Source organism: Phascolarctos cinereus, unplaced genomic scaffold (genome assembly GCF_003287225.1).
Source record: "Phascolarctos cinereus isolate Bilbo 61053 unplaced genomic scaffold, phaCin_HiC Scaffold_9;HRSCAF=440, whole genome shotgun sequence".
In the NCBI taxonomy this organism is placed as follows: domain Eukaryota; kingdom Metazoa; phylum Chordata; class Mammalia; order Diprotodontia; family Phascolarctidae; genus Phascolarctos; species Phascolarctos cinereus.
In genome coordinates this window covers 158,261,504-158,276,416 of record NW_027556402.1, presented here as the reverse complement: position 1 = coordinate 158,276,416, position 14,913 = coordinate 158,261,504, and the positions used below count along the sequence as shown (strand labels likewise).

At 38.3% G+C, this 14,913-nt stretch overlaps 1 protein-coding gene across 3 annotated transcripts in view; it reads left to right on the top strand.

Annotated features, from left to right (window-relative positions):
- Positions 1-14,565, top strand: part of KLF3 (KLF transcription factor 3) — a 40,253-nt gene extending 25,688 nt beyond the window's left edge. For all 3 annotated transcript variants that reach the window (XM_078148536.1, XM_020991859.2, XM_020991868.2), the window contains exons 3-6: positions 1,851-2,346; positions 3,025-3,178; positions 8,119-8,279; positions 10,217-14,565. In XM_078148536.1, coding sequence (XP_078004662.1) covers positions 1,851-2,346; positions 3,025-3,178; positions 8,119-8,279; positions 10,217-10,398 — 993 coding nt within the window. In that variant the 3' untranslated portion in view covers positions 10,399-14,565. The remainder of the gene's footprint in view (positions 1-1,850; positions 2,347-3,024; positions 3,179-8,118; positions 8,280-10,216) is intronic.
- The last annotated feature ends 348 nt before the right edge of the window (positions 14,566-14,913 follow it).

The following is a 14,913-nucleotide window of genomic DNA, read 5'->3' as shown; positions in this document are numbered from 1 at the left end:
TATGAAACATCTCCGGTTCCTTGGTGGAGGCAGCTAGCTGGCACAGTGGATCAAGTGCTAGGTCTGGGGTCAGAAAGACCCGAGTTCAGTTTCGCCTCACATACTTCCTAGCTGTGCAACCCTGGGCAAGTCACTTAACCTCTGTCTGCTTCAGTTCTCTCAACTGTAGAATGGGGATACTAATAGAAGCTACCTCCCGGGCTTGTTATGGATCAAATGAGGTGATATTTGTAAAGCACTTAGTTGGTGCTTAATAAATGCTTATTTCCTGCTTTCCTTCTTCTCTCGCTCCCTTTTTCTCCATTTCCTCTTCCTTCCTGGATTCAAAACAATTCATCATCCAGTTCTTAAAATGTAGCACCCAGAATTAATTACAGCACTGTGGACGTCAGACTGTACCTCCCATAGTCTGGATATCCTACCAGTATTCACGTGGCCTATGATTGCATTAGCTTCTTTCTTTCTTTCTTTCTTTTTGAGTAGTTGCATCACTCCATTGCTTCATGCTGAGCTGTCAGGTCCAATTTTGTGTCATTTACATCTTTAATAAGTGGATCTTCTGTACCTCAATCCTGGTGATTGTTAAAAATGTAGAACCTGGGCAGAATCAAGAGCAGATAACCAGAATAATCCCTACATTATCCTGAGATTACTCAGTACTCTTTGGGTACAGTTCTTCATCCCACTCAATATTTAAGTCCAGCCCACATTTCCATTTTTATCCACAAGATAGACCTTAAGAGATTTTTGTCAAATGCTAAAAATCAAGACCACTTTACATATTATCTCATTTAATCCTCACAACTACCCTGGGAGATAGGTGCTATTATTACTCTACTATTTTATAGGTGAAGGGCTAAGGGACTTGCCCAGGATCACATTAGTAATGGCAGTCACCACTATCATCTAGTAAGTGTCTGAAGCTGGTTTCGAACTCAGATCTTATCTCCCATCTCAGCGCTTCATCCACTGGGCCATCTAGCTGCTGTTTCCACACCTCAATTTAATTGGAAATAGGGGGATCTGCAAAGAATTCTATTTGAGTTCTCCGTGCATTTTTAGAACCATGTTGGCCACACTTCTTTGGCTTTCTAATTTTTGTTGATCTCGCTCAAAAAGTGTATCTTAGGACAATGTGTCTAGTAGTTATTTGTGGAGCCAAAGCTTTTAAGCTTTTTTTTAAAAAAAAATGTCTCTCCCTCTCACTGCTTTCTCCTCAACCCCATTGAACATAACAAAAACAAACAAAAGCTCTCACAGCAAATATGCATAGTCCAGCAAAACAAATTCTCATACTGGCCCGGTCGAATCCTGGATTTTAAGTCCCTCACGTCTCTGGTAGGAGGTGGGTGGTGTGATTCATCTTCAGTACTCTGGACTCATAGTTTATCATTGCATTAACCAAAAGTCCTAAAGTCTTGCGAAGTTGTTTTTCTCGAAAATGCTGTAATACAAATTGTTCTCCTAATTCTGCTCACTGTATCTGCATCAGATTTTAGATATCTTCCCACTTTCTTCTGAAACTATTCATTTCATCATTACTTGGGGCAAAATAATAGTCCATTACATTCATATACCACAGTATATTTAGCCCTTCTCCAAAAGGTTGGCACCATCTCAGTTTTCCATTTTGGGGATCCTACAAAAACAATTGCTATATATATGAGCCTTTTCCCTTTTACTTTGAACTCTGGGAGTATAGTACTGACTGGGTCAAAGGTATATGTAGTTAGCAGCTTTGGGATATAGCTCCAAATTTTAAACTATCAAACTTGTTTTTAAAAAATCAGTATTTTTCTTCCAATATGCATATTTTTTTTTGTTAACAGTCTTTTTTTCCCCTTAAATAGTCATATCCATCTAATTTCATGGAACATATGAAATCCAACAAGTACAGTGTCATTTATTCTGCACCGAACATGTTACACAATAAATTCTACCCGACCTCGGAAGGCCTTCCTTCTAATGGAATCCAGATGGAACCAGTTGATCTCACAGTGAACAAGCGAAGTTCCCCACCTTCAGCCGGAAGTTCACCTTCCCCACTGAAATTTCAGACTTCTCATAGGCGAGCCTCACCTGGATTAACTATGCCTTCACCTAGCCCACCTATGAAAAAGTTCACCCCACCTCCGCCTGGTGTACAGCCCTTCAGCGTGCCATTGTCAATCCCTCCCGTGATGGCAGCTCTTTCTAGACACGGCATTCGAAGCCCTGGGATCCTTCCAGTTATACAGCCGGTTGTTGTGCAACCTGTACCTTTCATGTACGCAAGTCACCTTCAGCAGCCTATAATGGTGTCTACTGTTCTAGCTGATGAATTGGAAAATACAAGTAGCATGCAAGGTAAGACCTTCTCGTGACATAGGATGCTGTGGGCCAGTGACTCATAGACTTGAGGTGTGCATCTGAGAAAGAGAAATTCTGGATAAAGAAGGAAAGGAGCCAGGAGCAGTTGAAGCATGAAAAGATGTTGATGGTAGACTTCATCTAAAATGTGTAAAAAATAATTTTGTTAAAGTGTTGATGGTAGAAAGCCCAATAAAACACATCAATGTGGCTTCTGATGCAATAGAAGATTGCTGAGATTACCGGGGACCATGGCTATGAATTACTCTCCAGAATGCTTGAGGTCAGCTCCGTGTGCATGTAGGCATTTAATGTAAAGCCAGTAGTCATTTTTTAAATACCTTTTGAAAGTAGGGAATTGTCAGAATAACTGTGCACGTGTTTACATCCTTTATCCTTCAGCTGGTAAATGGCAGGAGGCTTGAAGGTGGATGGGATATTTTCAAAACCTTTGGATGCCTCTTTCTGGCAAAATAATTAGTCACTGAAATACACGTTTCAGTGAGATTTTTACCCAGTACTTCATTCTTTCTGTCATTTTTGTGATAGGGGAGTAGATCATTGGTTTAGAAATAATGGCTATTCAAAAAGTGTTTTCACAATGAGATTGGTAAATTTTCATTTTTCAGCAAGGTTTCTTAAATTGATTTCACTTTCTCTTTTCTCCCCATCCAGTACCTGTAATTGAATCATATGAGAAGCCTGTTTTACAGAAAAAAATAAAAATAGAGCCTGGGATTGAACCACAGAGGACAGATTATTATCCTGAAGAAATGTCACCCCCACTAATGAACTCAGTATCCCCTCCACAAGTTGCAATGTTGCAAGAGTAAGTATATTTGGGTCTACCTGTCATTTGCACAAAACCATTTGCCACCAGGTGGCAGAGGACATGGGAGCACCTATCAGCCCTAATAGGATAATAGGGTGTTCAGTAACCAGGAATGGGTTTTGGGGCTGTATCTTGTGTCTGTCTACAAATTAAAGCAATCCTACAAATAGGCTAAGTAAATAATGACAACAATTACAAATCAAAGAACCTGGAGGGATTTCCACTCCAGAGGTTCCATCTTTTGCCATTGGAGCTGGGGATATGTAAAGAAGTTCAGCATGCAGTTTTATACTAAGAGACCAAGACTGCAGCCTCCAATATCCTTTCCACCCTTGTCTTCCTGCGTTCCCCTTTCAATTTCATTCTCTTCTTTTATTAAGCCATTTTTCAGAACAGGGAGATCCTTGTTTTTAACACCAGAATTTTTCAGACTCAAAAGACCGCAGTGTTTCCTAGTAGATCTAATGTTTTCAGTCACAGTCACAATAAATTATGCTTTGATCATTACAAACTAGATAAACCTTAGCTTTCTTATTTTAGTTGTATGAACATGAACTCTTATCAGTTAAGAGGAGAAAACAATTTTTTGGTGGTATTTTATACAAAAAAAAATTTTTTTTTTCAATGAGAAAGGGTTTCACCAAGACTGCCGGAGGAGTCCATGATGATTCAAAAAGCAAGTGCCATGATAATCCTAAATAGTTATTATTATGGATTTTAATTTTAAAAGGCTATTTTGAAAATAATGCCCTGTGCCTTCAGGATCTCATGTTTAAAACTGAATGGACTTAGAAGGCCATTTAGTTAAAATCCCTCATTTTATTGAGGAGTACTTTCATCACTCAGGAGGTACATAGCAGAGCTGGATTCTAACCCAGGTCCCTATCTCCAACTACACCACAGCTTGCAAGTAAACTTTTATTTCTGTTCTTTAAACTCTTATAATTGATGTTAATTTTTATTGTTCAATTTATTATTCATTTTATTATTTTATTATTTATAACTGATAGCAAAAACCTTAGTGTCTTTCAGTGATGCCTTCACTAAATATTTGCAAACCTTAAATGTGATATAAATGAGTGATTTTTATACTTTGTGTTACTTCATAATGATAAAATACTGGTTTTTAACACTACCAAAAACTTGAATTACCAGTTAAATTACTACATAAATGAGTGGGTGTACTTTGTATTAGTTTGTGATATACTACCAAAAGCTTATTAACAAATCAGTCTTCCACCACTTGGACAGTGTGCTCCTGGATGAATGTTGTTCACACACAGATGTGATGAAGTCATGTCTTGGAACATAACCAGTGGTGTCCCACATAGTAAAGCAGCTAGCCAGGAAAGAATCATTTGTAACCCTCAGCCTATAGCTTAATAGCATTGCTTCAGACAGTTCCAGTGATATTTCCATTATGTATTCCTTATTCTGGAGGCATTGAATAAGACTTCAAAACTAATTTCTTTGAAGAATGGCGTGCTGACATGGCATGCTTTAGAATGCTTCAGGTTTTTTGTGCTTTAAGCTGTACTTAAAGTATACAGGAAGATAATTTTTATGTGAGTTCATTTTTATACAAATACATCCATATTGGGAAGGAAAAGTTTTAGGGAATGGAATGTCTTGCCTTTTTTTTTTTTGGTTGAAATTTTTTTATTTTTCACTCTAGCAAGCTTAAGTAAAGCCAGCTTAGAAAATGCAGTTAAGAAATTTATCCTGAAACAGAGCTTAAAGGTGGCCACCTTTTCCAATAGCTACCCCAAGATCCCATCTTAAGAATGGGAAGCTAAGAGTCAGAAGTGAGAGTACCAGACCCTCAATCATCTCTTGAGAAGCACAGCTCATTCTGAGTTTGGATTCTGGGGGATTTGGAGGAAGAGCTTCTCACCAGCAAGTGGATCCCTGTTCTTCTGGCTTTTAAAAAAGCTCTGAGAGTACTAACTCAGATAGTGATTCTTACCTTATCTCAAGAGGGCTTTTGGCTTGCTTTTAATTCTCAAAACAGTTTTAAAAATTTAACAGTAGTAGACTGTTAGCGTTAAAAAGTGGTAGGAATTATCTGCTTCCCTCAAAGTATAAAATTAGCTACTAAAGAGCAGGGACGGGGTCATTGTTAAATCTGAGGTACATGAAACCATTAGCAGTAGTTAATAATTAGCTTACAGATGTGAAATATTTAAATATTGATTCATGAAATTAAAAGACACATTTCACTTTTCTAAAGGTTTTTGGCTTTTCTTTTTGTCTTAATGGAAAATGAAGTATTATGTTAAAATATAAAACATCATAAAGGCCCCCCCCAAGAGGAAATCTTAAAAGTTTTCCCTTTAACTGCCCTTCTTCCTCCACCTTAGTTGGCCATACTAGTTCACAAACTATCTGTCCACTGCTTAAATTATTGTTGATCTCAATCCTAGCACCTTTTTGGAAGGATTGCAGTCTGTTAAATTCACCAACATAGATTATAATTGTTGGAGTATTTTTTCATAAACAGGTGAATATATGCTCTATATAAGTTCCCCCATATGAAACTGAAATTTCAGAAATAAAGTATAGATAAAGGTGGGAACTACACTTTTTAAAAAATGTGATTTATTTTCTTGATGCATTTTAAGTTCTAAACTGTCTCCCTCTCTCCCTTCTTCTCCCCCCCCCCCCAAACCCATCCTATTTGGCATTTCTTTCTCTGGAGGTGGATAACATCTTCTTTCATAAGTCCTTTGTCACACTTATTCTTCCGAACAATATGGCTGTCACTGTATACAGTGTTCCCTTGGGTTCTGCTTGTTTTCACTTTTCTTTATTTCATGCAAGTTTTTCCATGTTTTCCTAAAGTCAGTCTGCCTATCATTTCTTACAGCACAGTAGTATTATGTCACAATCATATACCTTAGCTTGTTCACTTTTTTTAAAAAAGAAATATTGTTGCATTTCAAGCTGAGTCACATGGATAATACACATAAGGTAGCAAGGTGGCACAGTGGATAGAGCACTGGATCCGGGGTCAGGATGACCTATGTTCAAATTTGGCCTCAGACACTTAGGAACTTTGTGACCCTGGACAAGTCACTTAACCTTTGCATCATTTATTTGTAAAAAGGGATGATAATAGCACCTACCTCTCAGGGCTGTTTGGAGGATTAGATGAGATGATAATTGTAAACCATCTGGCATAATGCCTAGCACAGAGGTAGGAGTGTTACCAGTGTTAGCTATTATCATCATTTATTATTATCATTATAGTTCAACGTGATTAGAGGAGCGAATTTTTAGGTAATTGACTCCCCAAATGGCATCATCTAGCTATTGACTTTTAAGATGTGACATTTTCTTCTGTAAAGATTTGCTCTAAGTAAGCATAAAGGAAAAATTATGCCATTGGAGTGGAAGTGTTCCTGGTTTGATTTCTCATCTCTTTACACATGAACAGTAATTGCATTTTCACCACAATGTAATACAAGCTTAATAAATGTTGATTTGAAATTCGTCCAGTTTCCCTTCTTCCTCCATTCTTGATCCTTCCATAGGTAATTCTCATCTACACCCTGATCTTTCCTTGTAGAATATCCTCTCTCCAGAGTAACCAGTTTTATCCCTGAGCCCCTGACTCATTTCTTAAACATTCATTAAACACACTCTTACTATAGGGCCTCGGGGAGCAAAGAAGATAGGTATGATCCCTGCCCTCAAGGAGCACATAGTCTAGTAGGAGAAAAGAAGATACAGAATACAAATGATTGTAATATAGAATGTGATCAAGTGTGTGAGACAGGTCCCAAAGTGGGCTGGAGGCAGAGAAAAAGAGGCTTCAAGGGATCAAGGGTCATCCCAAGGGGTCTGCTTAGTTTAGGGACTTTTTTTCCTTTCTATAAATACAGAAGCATTCTGCTAGGGACAAGTTGAGACTTGCTGACATTTCAGTGTCTGTGTCATCAGTTACAAAAATGAAAAAAGTTTTTCATTGAAATTGGAGCCAGATGCTGTATAAGCATGTGTTTTTTTTTTTAATTAAAAGGTAAAAAAGTATCAAGTATACATATATGAACCCTGGATTAATCTCAGTCCTTAGAAAAATACATGTAAAAAATTAGCTAAACTGTTAATCTGGATTTCAACTTTTTCTTAAGCCATAGGGAAAATGACTTTTAATGTTCCTAATGAATAGCTGCTGTTTTTATAGTGTTTTAAAGTTTACAAAGCCCTTTACTCAACAGGATCTTATTTGAGCACTTATAAGCAACTATGTGTAGAGTGCTAGAGATGCAAAAAGTTAAAACCAAAAGATTACTGACAGTAATGAGTGTCATTAATGATGTTACTTCGAAGTCCCATTTGAGAGAGGTAGGGATTCACAGGAATATATGTACCTGTGGGGTTAAGATAAGCCAGCTGTTTGCTGTTTGTGAAGGTGGAAAGCCAACTTCAGATGTCCTGTGGGCAGGATGACTGTCTGAACTCTTCTTTTAGGAATTGATGCCTGGGGTAAGGGGAGGCCACACCCACCTGCCAACACTAAACAGGAAATTCTCAGCTACTCTAAGGAGTGGCAGTGACCATAAAGCTTTTTCTTTGTGGAGACAAAGGAATGATTACTTTGATGATACAGAAGAGCTATTATTTAAAAATTAAAAGCAAATTTTCTTCTATTAGAGACCACTCCCATTCCAGTCTCTTTGCCATCCCCCTCCCCAAGGTAAATCTTAAAGTATAGCTGCCTGAGACAGGAATTTGGCCTATGCTAAACTCAAGGCAGCTTATGAAAAGTATCTAATCATTTTGTTTCTGTGATAAAATGCTATAAGTGGACAGAACTAAAAAAGGCCATTGCAGGTGCTTACTAGTAAACATAAATTAACTGGCATAGAACGAAGTACACAAGGTTAGATTTTTTTGTCTGGCATTTTAAGATTTATTAAATTAACTTTTGACAGGAACCACCCTTCAGTCATAGTACAACCTGGAAAGAGACCCTTACCAGTGGAGTCTCCAGATACGCAAAGAAAACGCAGGATACACAGATGCGATTATGAGGGATGCAATAAAGTCTACACTAAGAGCTCTCACCTGAAAGCCCACAGAAGAACACATACAGGTACGAATGTGCACAGGGCTGCTTTATTTTCCTTTGAAGAAGGACATGACCAGAGTGACCCAGTTACAGCTTTTAGCTTCTGTTTGAGCTTTGGGGAAAGAGTTGATTAATAGTAAACATCATTATAGTAATAATAATGAAGGCATCGTGTCGAACTGGAACTCTGGACCTATCATCTTGACCTTGAAAGATTTGTCAAAATAATTAAACAGAATATCAAAACAAGAATAAGAATAATAGCATTTATATAACACTGTAATGTTTGCACAGTGCTTTACAAATGTTGCCTAATTTGGTCCTTAATGACAACCCCAGGAGATAGATGCTATTATTATCCCCATTTTATAGTTGTGAAGAAACAGGCAGGCAGCAGTTAAGGGACTAGACCCAAGGTCACGTAGCTACTCACTGTCACAGCTGGATTCGAGCTCAGGTCTTCGTGACGCTTGAGTCTACAGCTTGATCCACTATGCCATGTAGCAACAAAGATGATGAGGAAAATTTTGAATTTGAAGTTATGAGGGGGGAAAGGGGTTGTTTGTTTTTTCTTTCTTTTTTTAATACATGCAACAGGGAAGTAATTTAGTAGAATTGGGACTCTTAGCAGTGGATGCCATTTGGAGTCGTTGCTGATCAGGGAAGGTCGGGAAAACGTCCAAGTGATTGATTGTATCCATTCCCAGATCCGTAGCACTGGGATTCTAGGAAGCATTGCCCTGTCTTCATTTGCACAGTGTTTAAAGCCCACAATACTCTAGGAGCAGCTCTTAGGACATTCTTGGGCACTTGCCTTTTAGGAAAACAAAGCATGAACAGAGATCATGGGCAAGCGTCATGGTATAATGGAAACAATCCTGGTCTTATCACAGTTCTAGTTACTTGACCTTGGCACGTGACTCATACAGTACCTTAAATCAAGAGAATTCTAAAAGTATCAACATTAACTGCCAAGAGGAACTCTACGTGTTCAAAGTTACCTCATGACCCAGTTGGGGGATGAGGGGGCGGTGACGTCAAATGACCTTTGAGGTCACTTTGAGCATTTAGAGTTCCTCTTGGCAGTTAATGTTGATACTTTTAGAATTCCCTTGATTTAAGGTACTGTATGAGGCACATGTCACTTCAGAATTAGTAAAGGAGATGTGTGAGTTTTTTGATGAGTCCTTCAGATTGAAAAGAGATTTGGTTTATCTAGTGATCCAGACCAAGAAAAGTCCATCAGTCTCTTAATTGACATATCTCAAAACAGTAATAGTAATTTGAGTGTTGGAACATGGACCTTAGAAATCATTTAGTCCGGGGGTGGGGAACCTTTGGCCCCGAGGCTACATGTGGCCCTCCAGGTCTGGGTCCTCAAGTGCAGCCCTTCGACAGGGTGGTCTCGAGGCCGCAGGTTCCCCACTCCAGATTTAGTCCAATCCCCATCTCATCTTTTCTGATGAGGAAACTGAAGCCCAAAGAGGTTATTTTGTCCAAGATCAGCCAGGTCACAGAAAATATAAGTGTCAGGGCATGTATTTGAACCAAGGTTTTTCTGATGCTAAATTCCGTGCTCTTTCCACTATACCACCTTGGCCCTCAAATAAGCTTAAGAATCTGAATCAAGTGTATTTATCAGTTGGAGCAAATACTCACACTTCCTGGGAGAGGATAGAACTCCCCAAACCTGCTGCGGCTTGTGGAGGCTTCCAGAGCATTTGTTCAGTCCTGCCTTTTGTTTTAGCAGTAACTTTTTAAATGCTATTTCTTGGCACAGATTCAGTTAAACATTAGAGAATGCATTCATTTGCCCATCCTTCTAAGGAACTGTATTTTAAAATACTCTATAGGGGAAATGGCCCAGAAGCAATATTCACCGAACCTCATAGTTAGAAGTGTTAAGCTGTCATTATTAGTGTTATTTTTTAAATAGTCATGTTCCCTCTTTTCTTTTGCAGGAGAAAAACCCTACAAATGCACATGGGAGGGATGCACGTGGAAATTTGCTCGGTCTGATGAACTAACAAGGCATTTTCGAAAACATACTGGGATTAAACCTTTCCAGTGCCCAGACTGTGACCGAAGCTTCTCTCGCTCTGATCACCTTGCTCTCCATAGGAAACGCCACATGCTAGTCTGAACACATCCATCTCCTGGATCAACTCCCTTTTCCACCTTCCGCCGTCTCCCTCCCTTTCTCTAACTCATTTTTTTACATGTACATTTTAATTTTGATTCAGCTGGTCTGAATCACTGAGTTTATACCATTAAAAACTTCCATGTGGTCAGTAATAGATGGTATCTAACCCTCCTTTCTCCTTACCACGGGTCAGACCTAAAGAATGTGAACACTTTTTTTTTTTCTGGGGATGCTAAGCAAACCCTTCCTCTATAGACATGTTTAATGTACTGCAAATAAGGGAATGTGTAAATTAACATAGCCATTTGTCGGTTTCTCCATGTATTCAGTCATCATATATCGACAAACCAGTAAATGTATTAGAAATACAATATCTAGACTGCTAGTTCTTGCCAGAGATCTTCATGTTTATGGGCCCTAGAATCTTATTTGATGCTCAGTATTGGAAGGAATGGAACCTTCCTGACCTGGGTTAACTGTGCAAGATGAGATGCTTATCAGCGGTCAACTCTTCATTTATTCTCAATGAATCCCACTTGTCAGAAGTTGAATTTATCATCTCATCTACATTGTGTTCTTTGACAGTATTCATTATCTCAACCTCCTGTGTTCAGCCCAGTCGAAAATGTTTTAAAGATGGGAAGATGAGCTCATGCTGCTCCCTCAGTCTGGGGCATCAGTCCTAGAGAATGCCCTCTGTGTCCACCATGAAGTGGGGAGCAAGGAGTTGTTGAACAGGGGTGGGGATTGGGGGGAGACCAGAAGATCTGGATAACCTGGTGTTAAGACTGCCTCTCTGACTTTATTATTTTATTTGAAGTGCTTCAAATCCCCAGAGCATCAGACACACTAACATAAGCATGCTTCTAGCATGGGCCGGTGTGCTGGCACACGCTGGGAAAGCATTTTCTTATTGGCCTTTGTTTCTTCTCTTGGCAAAGGTAAATGAGAATGCTCTCCCACTCCCTCACCCCTGCCCCTGGGGTCTTCCTTTTCTTTTTTTTTCTTTTTTTTTGGCTAGGCAATGGGGTTAAGTGACTTGCCCAGGGTCACACAGCTAGTAAGTGTTATGTATCTGAGGCCAGATTTGAACTCAGGTCCTCCTGAATCCAGGGCCGGTGCTCTATCCACTGTGCCACCTAGCTGCTACCCCCCGGGGTCTTCCAACGTGCTCAGTCCATGTTCCATGCATGCCTGTGCACATTTGTACCATGATGAAGCACAAACCACCTAAGTTCTTTAACACTGGGTCATCCGTGCAACCATATGGATGAATAATTGAAGAGTTGATCGGGGTAACTGCAAAAAAATAATCTTCCTTAACTTAGTAATCTTCTGGGTTCCAGATGGCATCTTCTTGTATCTGCGCATAGCTTTTAAACAATGAAATATTTACAAACAATATTCCCATAACCTAATAGGTTACACACACTTATGCAGAAACTGGATTCTGCATGAGCTATAATGTGCCAACTTGGCTCTCATCTGTGTTTATAATAAGCATCCTAAAGAAGCATCTGTTAATGCTTTGGTAGATTCATTCAATTTAAGACCTCTAAGTGACACTTTGTAAATATAACTAGTTAATACGAAGCACACACACCGTACTTCTATAACAGATTTCCAAATAATTTAGCAAACCACCATTCAGGGATTCATGTGTGTCAATTCACAATTATTCCCGTTAGTGAGTAGCATACTCAGAGATTCCCCACAGGATGATTGGAACAAGCAAGGTGCCATCCATACTAGGTATCCTGACAGTGGGATGAGCGTACGAAAGTCACGATCCCTGTTTAAATTGGGATTGAAATAAGCAGCACCGATCCCGTGAGGAGGTTCTTCCTCAAAAGCTGGCTTTTGAGCAGTACTGTCACAACCCTGGGATATTTAGGAGTATAAATATCACGTTCTAAATTGGCAGATAGGGCACCCAGGACCAAAAGTGGGCACCTACGATTAAATATGTTGCCGTTCTTTGGCAGAAGTGGGGAGAGGAGAGGAGCAAATGAAGTTTACCCCTTGGTACCATTCAACTGATATTGTAAAAAAAAAAAGTGTGACTTGGTTTCAGTAATGACCGAAAGAGGGCTTGTGTAATTTGGCGTCTTGAAGATTCTATCACCTTTTGAATCCTGGATGAATTACATGGAACAGCCAGCCGCGATGGTAGTAAACTAAGCATCGGGAAATCCAAGTCATTTTCCAAGAAGTCAAATATGGAATAGTTGTGTGTTTTTCAAATCTCTATACCCAATTTCTCCAGCATTGATGATCCACCTGATGAGTAAGATTACTACATTTTGGTTGATAAGATGTTATGCAAATGAATATATTATCTTGGCTTATCTGAATTATTTTGGGGGGTTTTCCTAAGTAGTGCATAATTTGGTTCAACTTATTAATCAAAATATGAATTCAAAATTTGATCCGTCCTTCCCCCACTTCCTCCCTTACACCCCCCTCCCCCCCAAAAAAACATGAAGAGGTTTGTTGTCATGTGCGTGATGCCACATTCATGCCAGAACATCAGCTTGAGTTGCCATTACGTCAAGAACCAAGATGGAATGGAATACAAAGGGCTTATCTGACCAAATGAACGTAATTTGTGTTGTTCTGCCCTCAAAAAAGTAACGTGTATGATTTTGTTACTTGTATGGGTCTATATAATAGAATGGGGTACACTGAAATTTGTGGTTTGCCTATTTGGCACATTTAAGTTATGTTAGAAATAGTTAACACGAGCTTTCAGAGATAGTCATCAATGCTTTTAATTTGTTTAGCATCGGTTTGTTTCAGTAACAAAGAGCCATTAACAATCAACTTCAAAAGGAAAGCAACCCTGAGACATGATGTGTGTTCCCATGTTACTTTCTGTATCTTTAGTTTATATATTTGGCCTTTTACCAAATTCTCTTTTATAAATATTGTATTTTACTATCATAGATGAAAATTCTAGTCTCTTAGCAATTTTTAGCAGTTTATTATGGAAGGACTCAAATACAGCATAATCTTGAAATGCCCTTGAAAATATTTTTATGTTATATACCCTGTCATTCTCAATGGTGGTTTTAGTAATAACATCCTTAATCAACTATAATTGTTTGTACACATGGAATTTTTTTTTAATTCCATTTGCTATGGATTTCTCGAATTACTTAAGTGTCGTGGGGAAGAAATCAGGAAATTGACATTAAATCTGTCTTCTATTAGAGTTTTTAAATGTGAATCTACATCTTCAATGGGCATTAACTTTCTAATGGACTTTTGGGTTGGGGAATGTATTAGCAGAATAGCTACTACATACAACTAAGGAGATGCTAAATTAGCAGAAGGTTCTCTAGAGCCTTGAAACAGTTCATAGGAGAACTAGACGTATATTTTTTAAAATGAAACACTGATCTGCACTATCAGTATTGCACTAATAAGGAATTTTAGATGATTTTGCTGATACTGTATAGCCCTGTGTGTCATTTGTGATCGGTTTATTTTTAAAGACAATCTCTTCAAAGGAAGCAGGTTGGGCAGTGATTTCGTTTGTTTAAAAAAATATACCATAGTTCTTGATTAATCCCTGGAATACATAAAGTTGGTCAGAATATGTTGTCTTCTTTTCCCTTTCAGTCAAGGTTAACGACTTCTAAAACGACTGAGAATTCTTTCTAAAATAAAGCCATTTTACATGCATTAAACGAGGGCTGCAACGTTATGTTTTACAAATACTAGCACTTTTTTTCTCAGCTGTTTATGTACTTAATGTTAGAGGGTCAAAATAATCTTTCTGCTTAGCATCTCTTAAACCATACCTGCCAATATAGCAGGATTATTACATTTACAGTACTTTAATACTTGTGTAAACTATGCAGAAATTTTTAATAAAGTGTAATATATTTTATAAGCTAATAAGACTGAATGGGTAAAAGGTTTTTAGCATGCATTAGTATAACTTGCAAATACTGAAACATTTTGGTAATCTTTCTTACTAAAGATGTGAATGTTTAATGTACCTTCACTGTTTCTACTTTGGTAGTCCAATGGGAATTCAGTAATGACATTTTGTCATGTCAAACTGTGAACATAAATTTGTACTGTACAGTCCTCATATACTATATACCATATGCAATATATGTATTATAAACTTGTTAATAAAACCATCTGAATATTAAATGTGATCACATGATTATTACATATGACCCACAAAGGTCAGAGTGGGTGACCCACACTTCGTGAAAGGGAAAAAAACCTGGTCCACTGCTGGAGATCTTCCCTTGCTTACGTAATTGGTTACATAGGTAGAGAAAGGCAACAAAACAGTGAGATAAAGTAGAAAGGAGTTTTATAAGTAATCATGTAGCAATAAGTAGTAAATTTCATAAGTTATAATAGCTATCATTAATATAGCATGTGCTACGTGCCAGGTATTTTACAAATACTTCATTTGACCCTCACGACCCTGGAAGGTAGGTGTTATGATCTTCATTTTAAAACTGAGGAAACAGGTAAACAGGTTAAGTG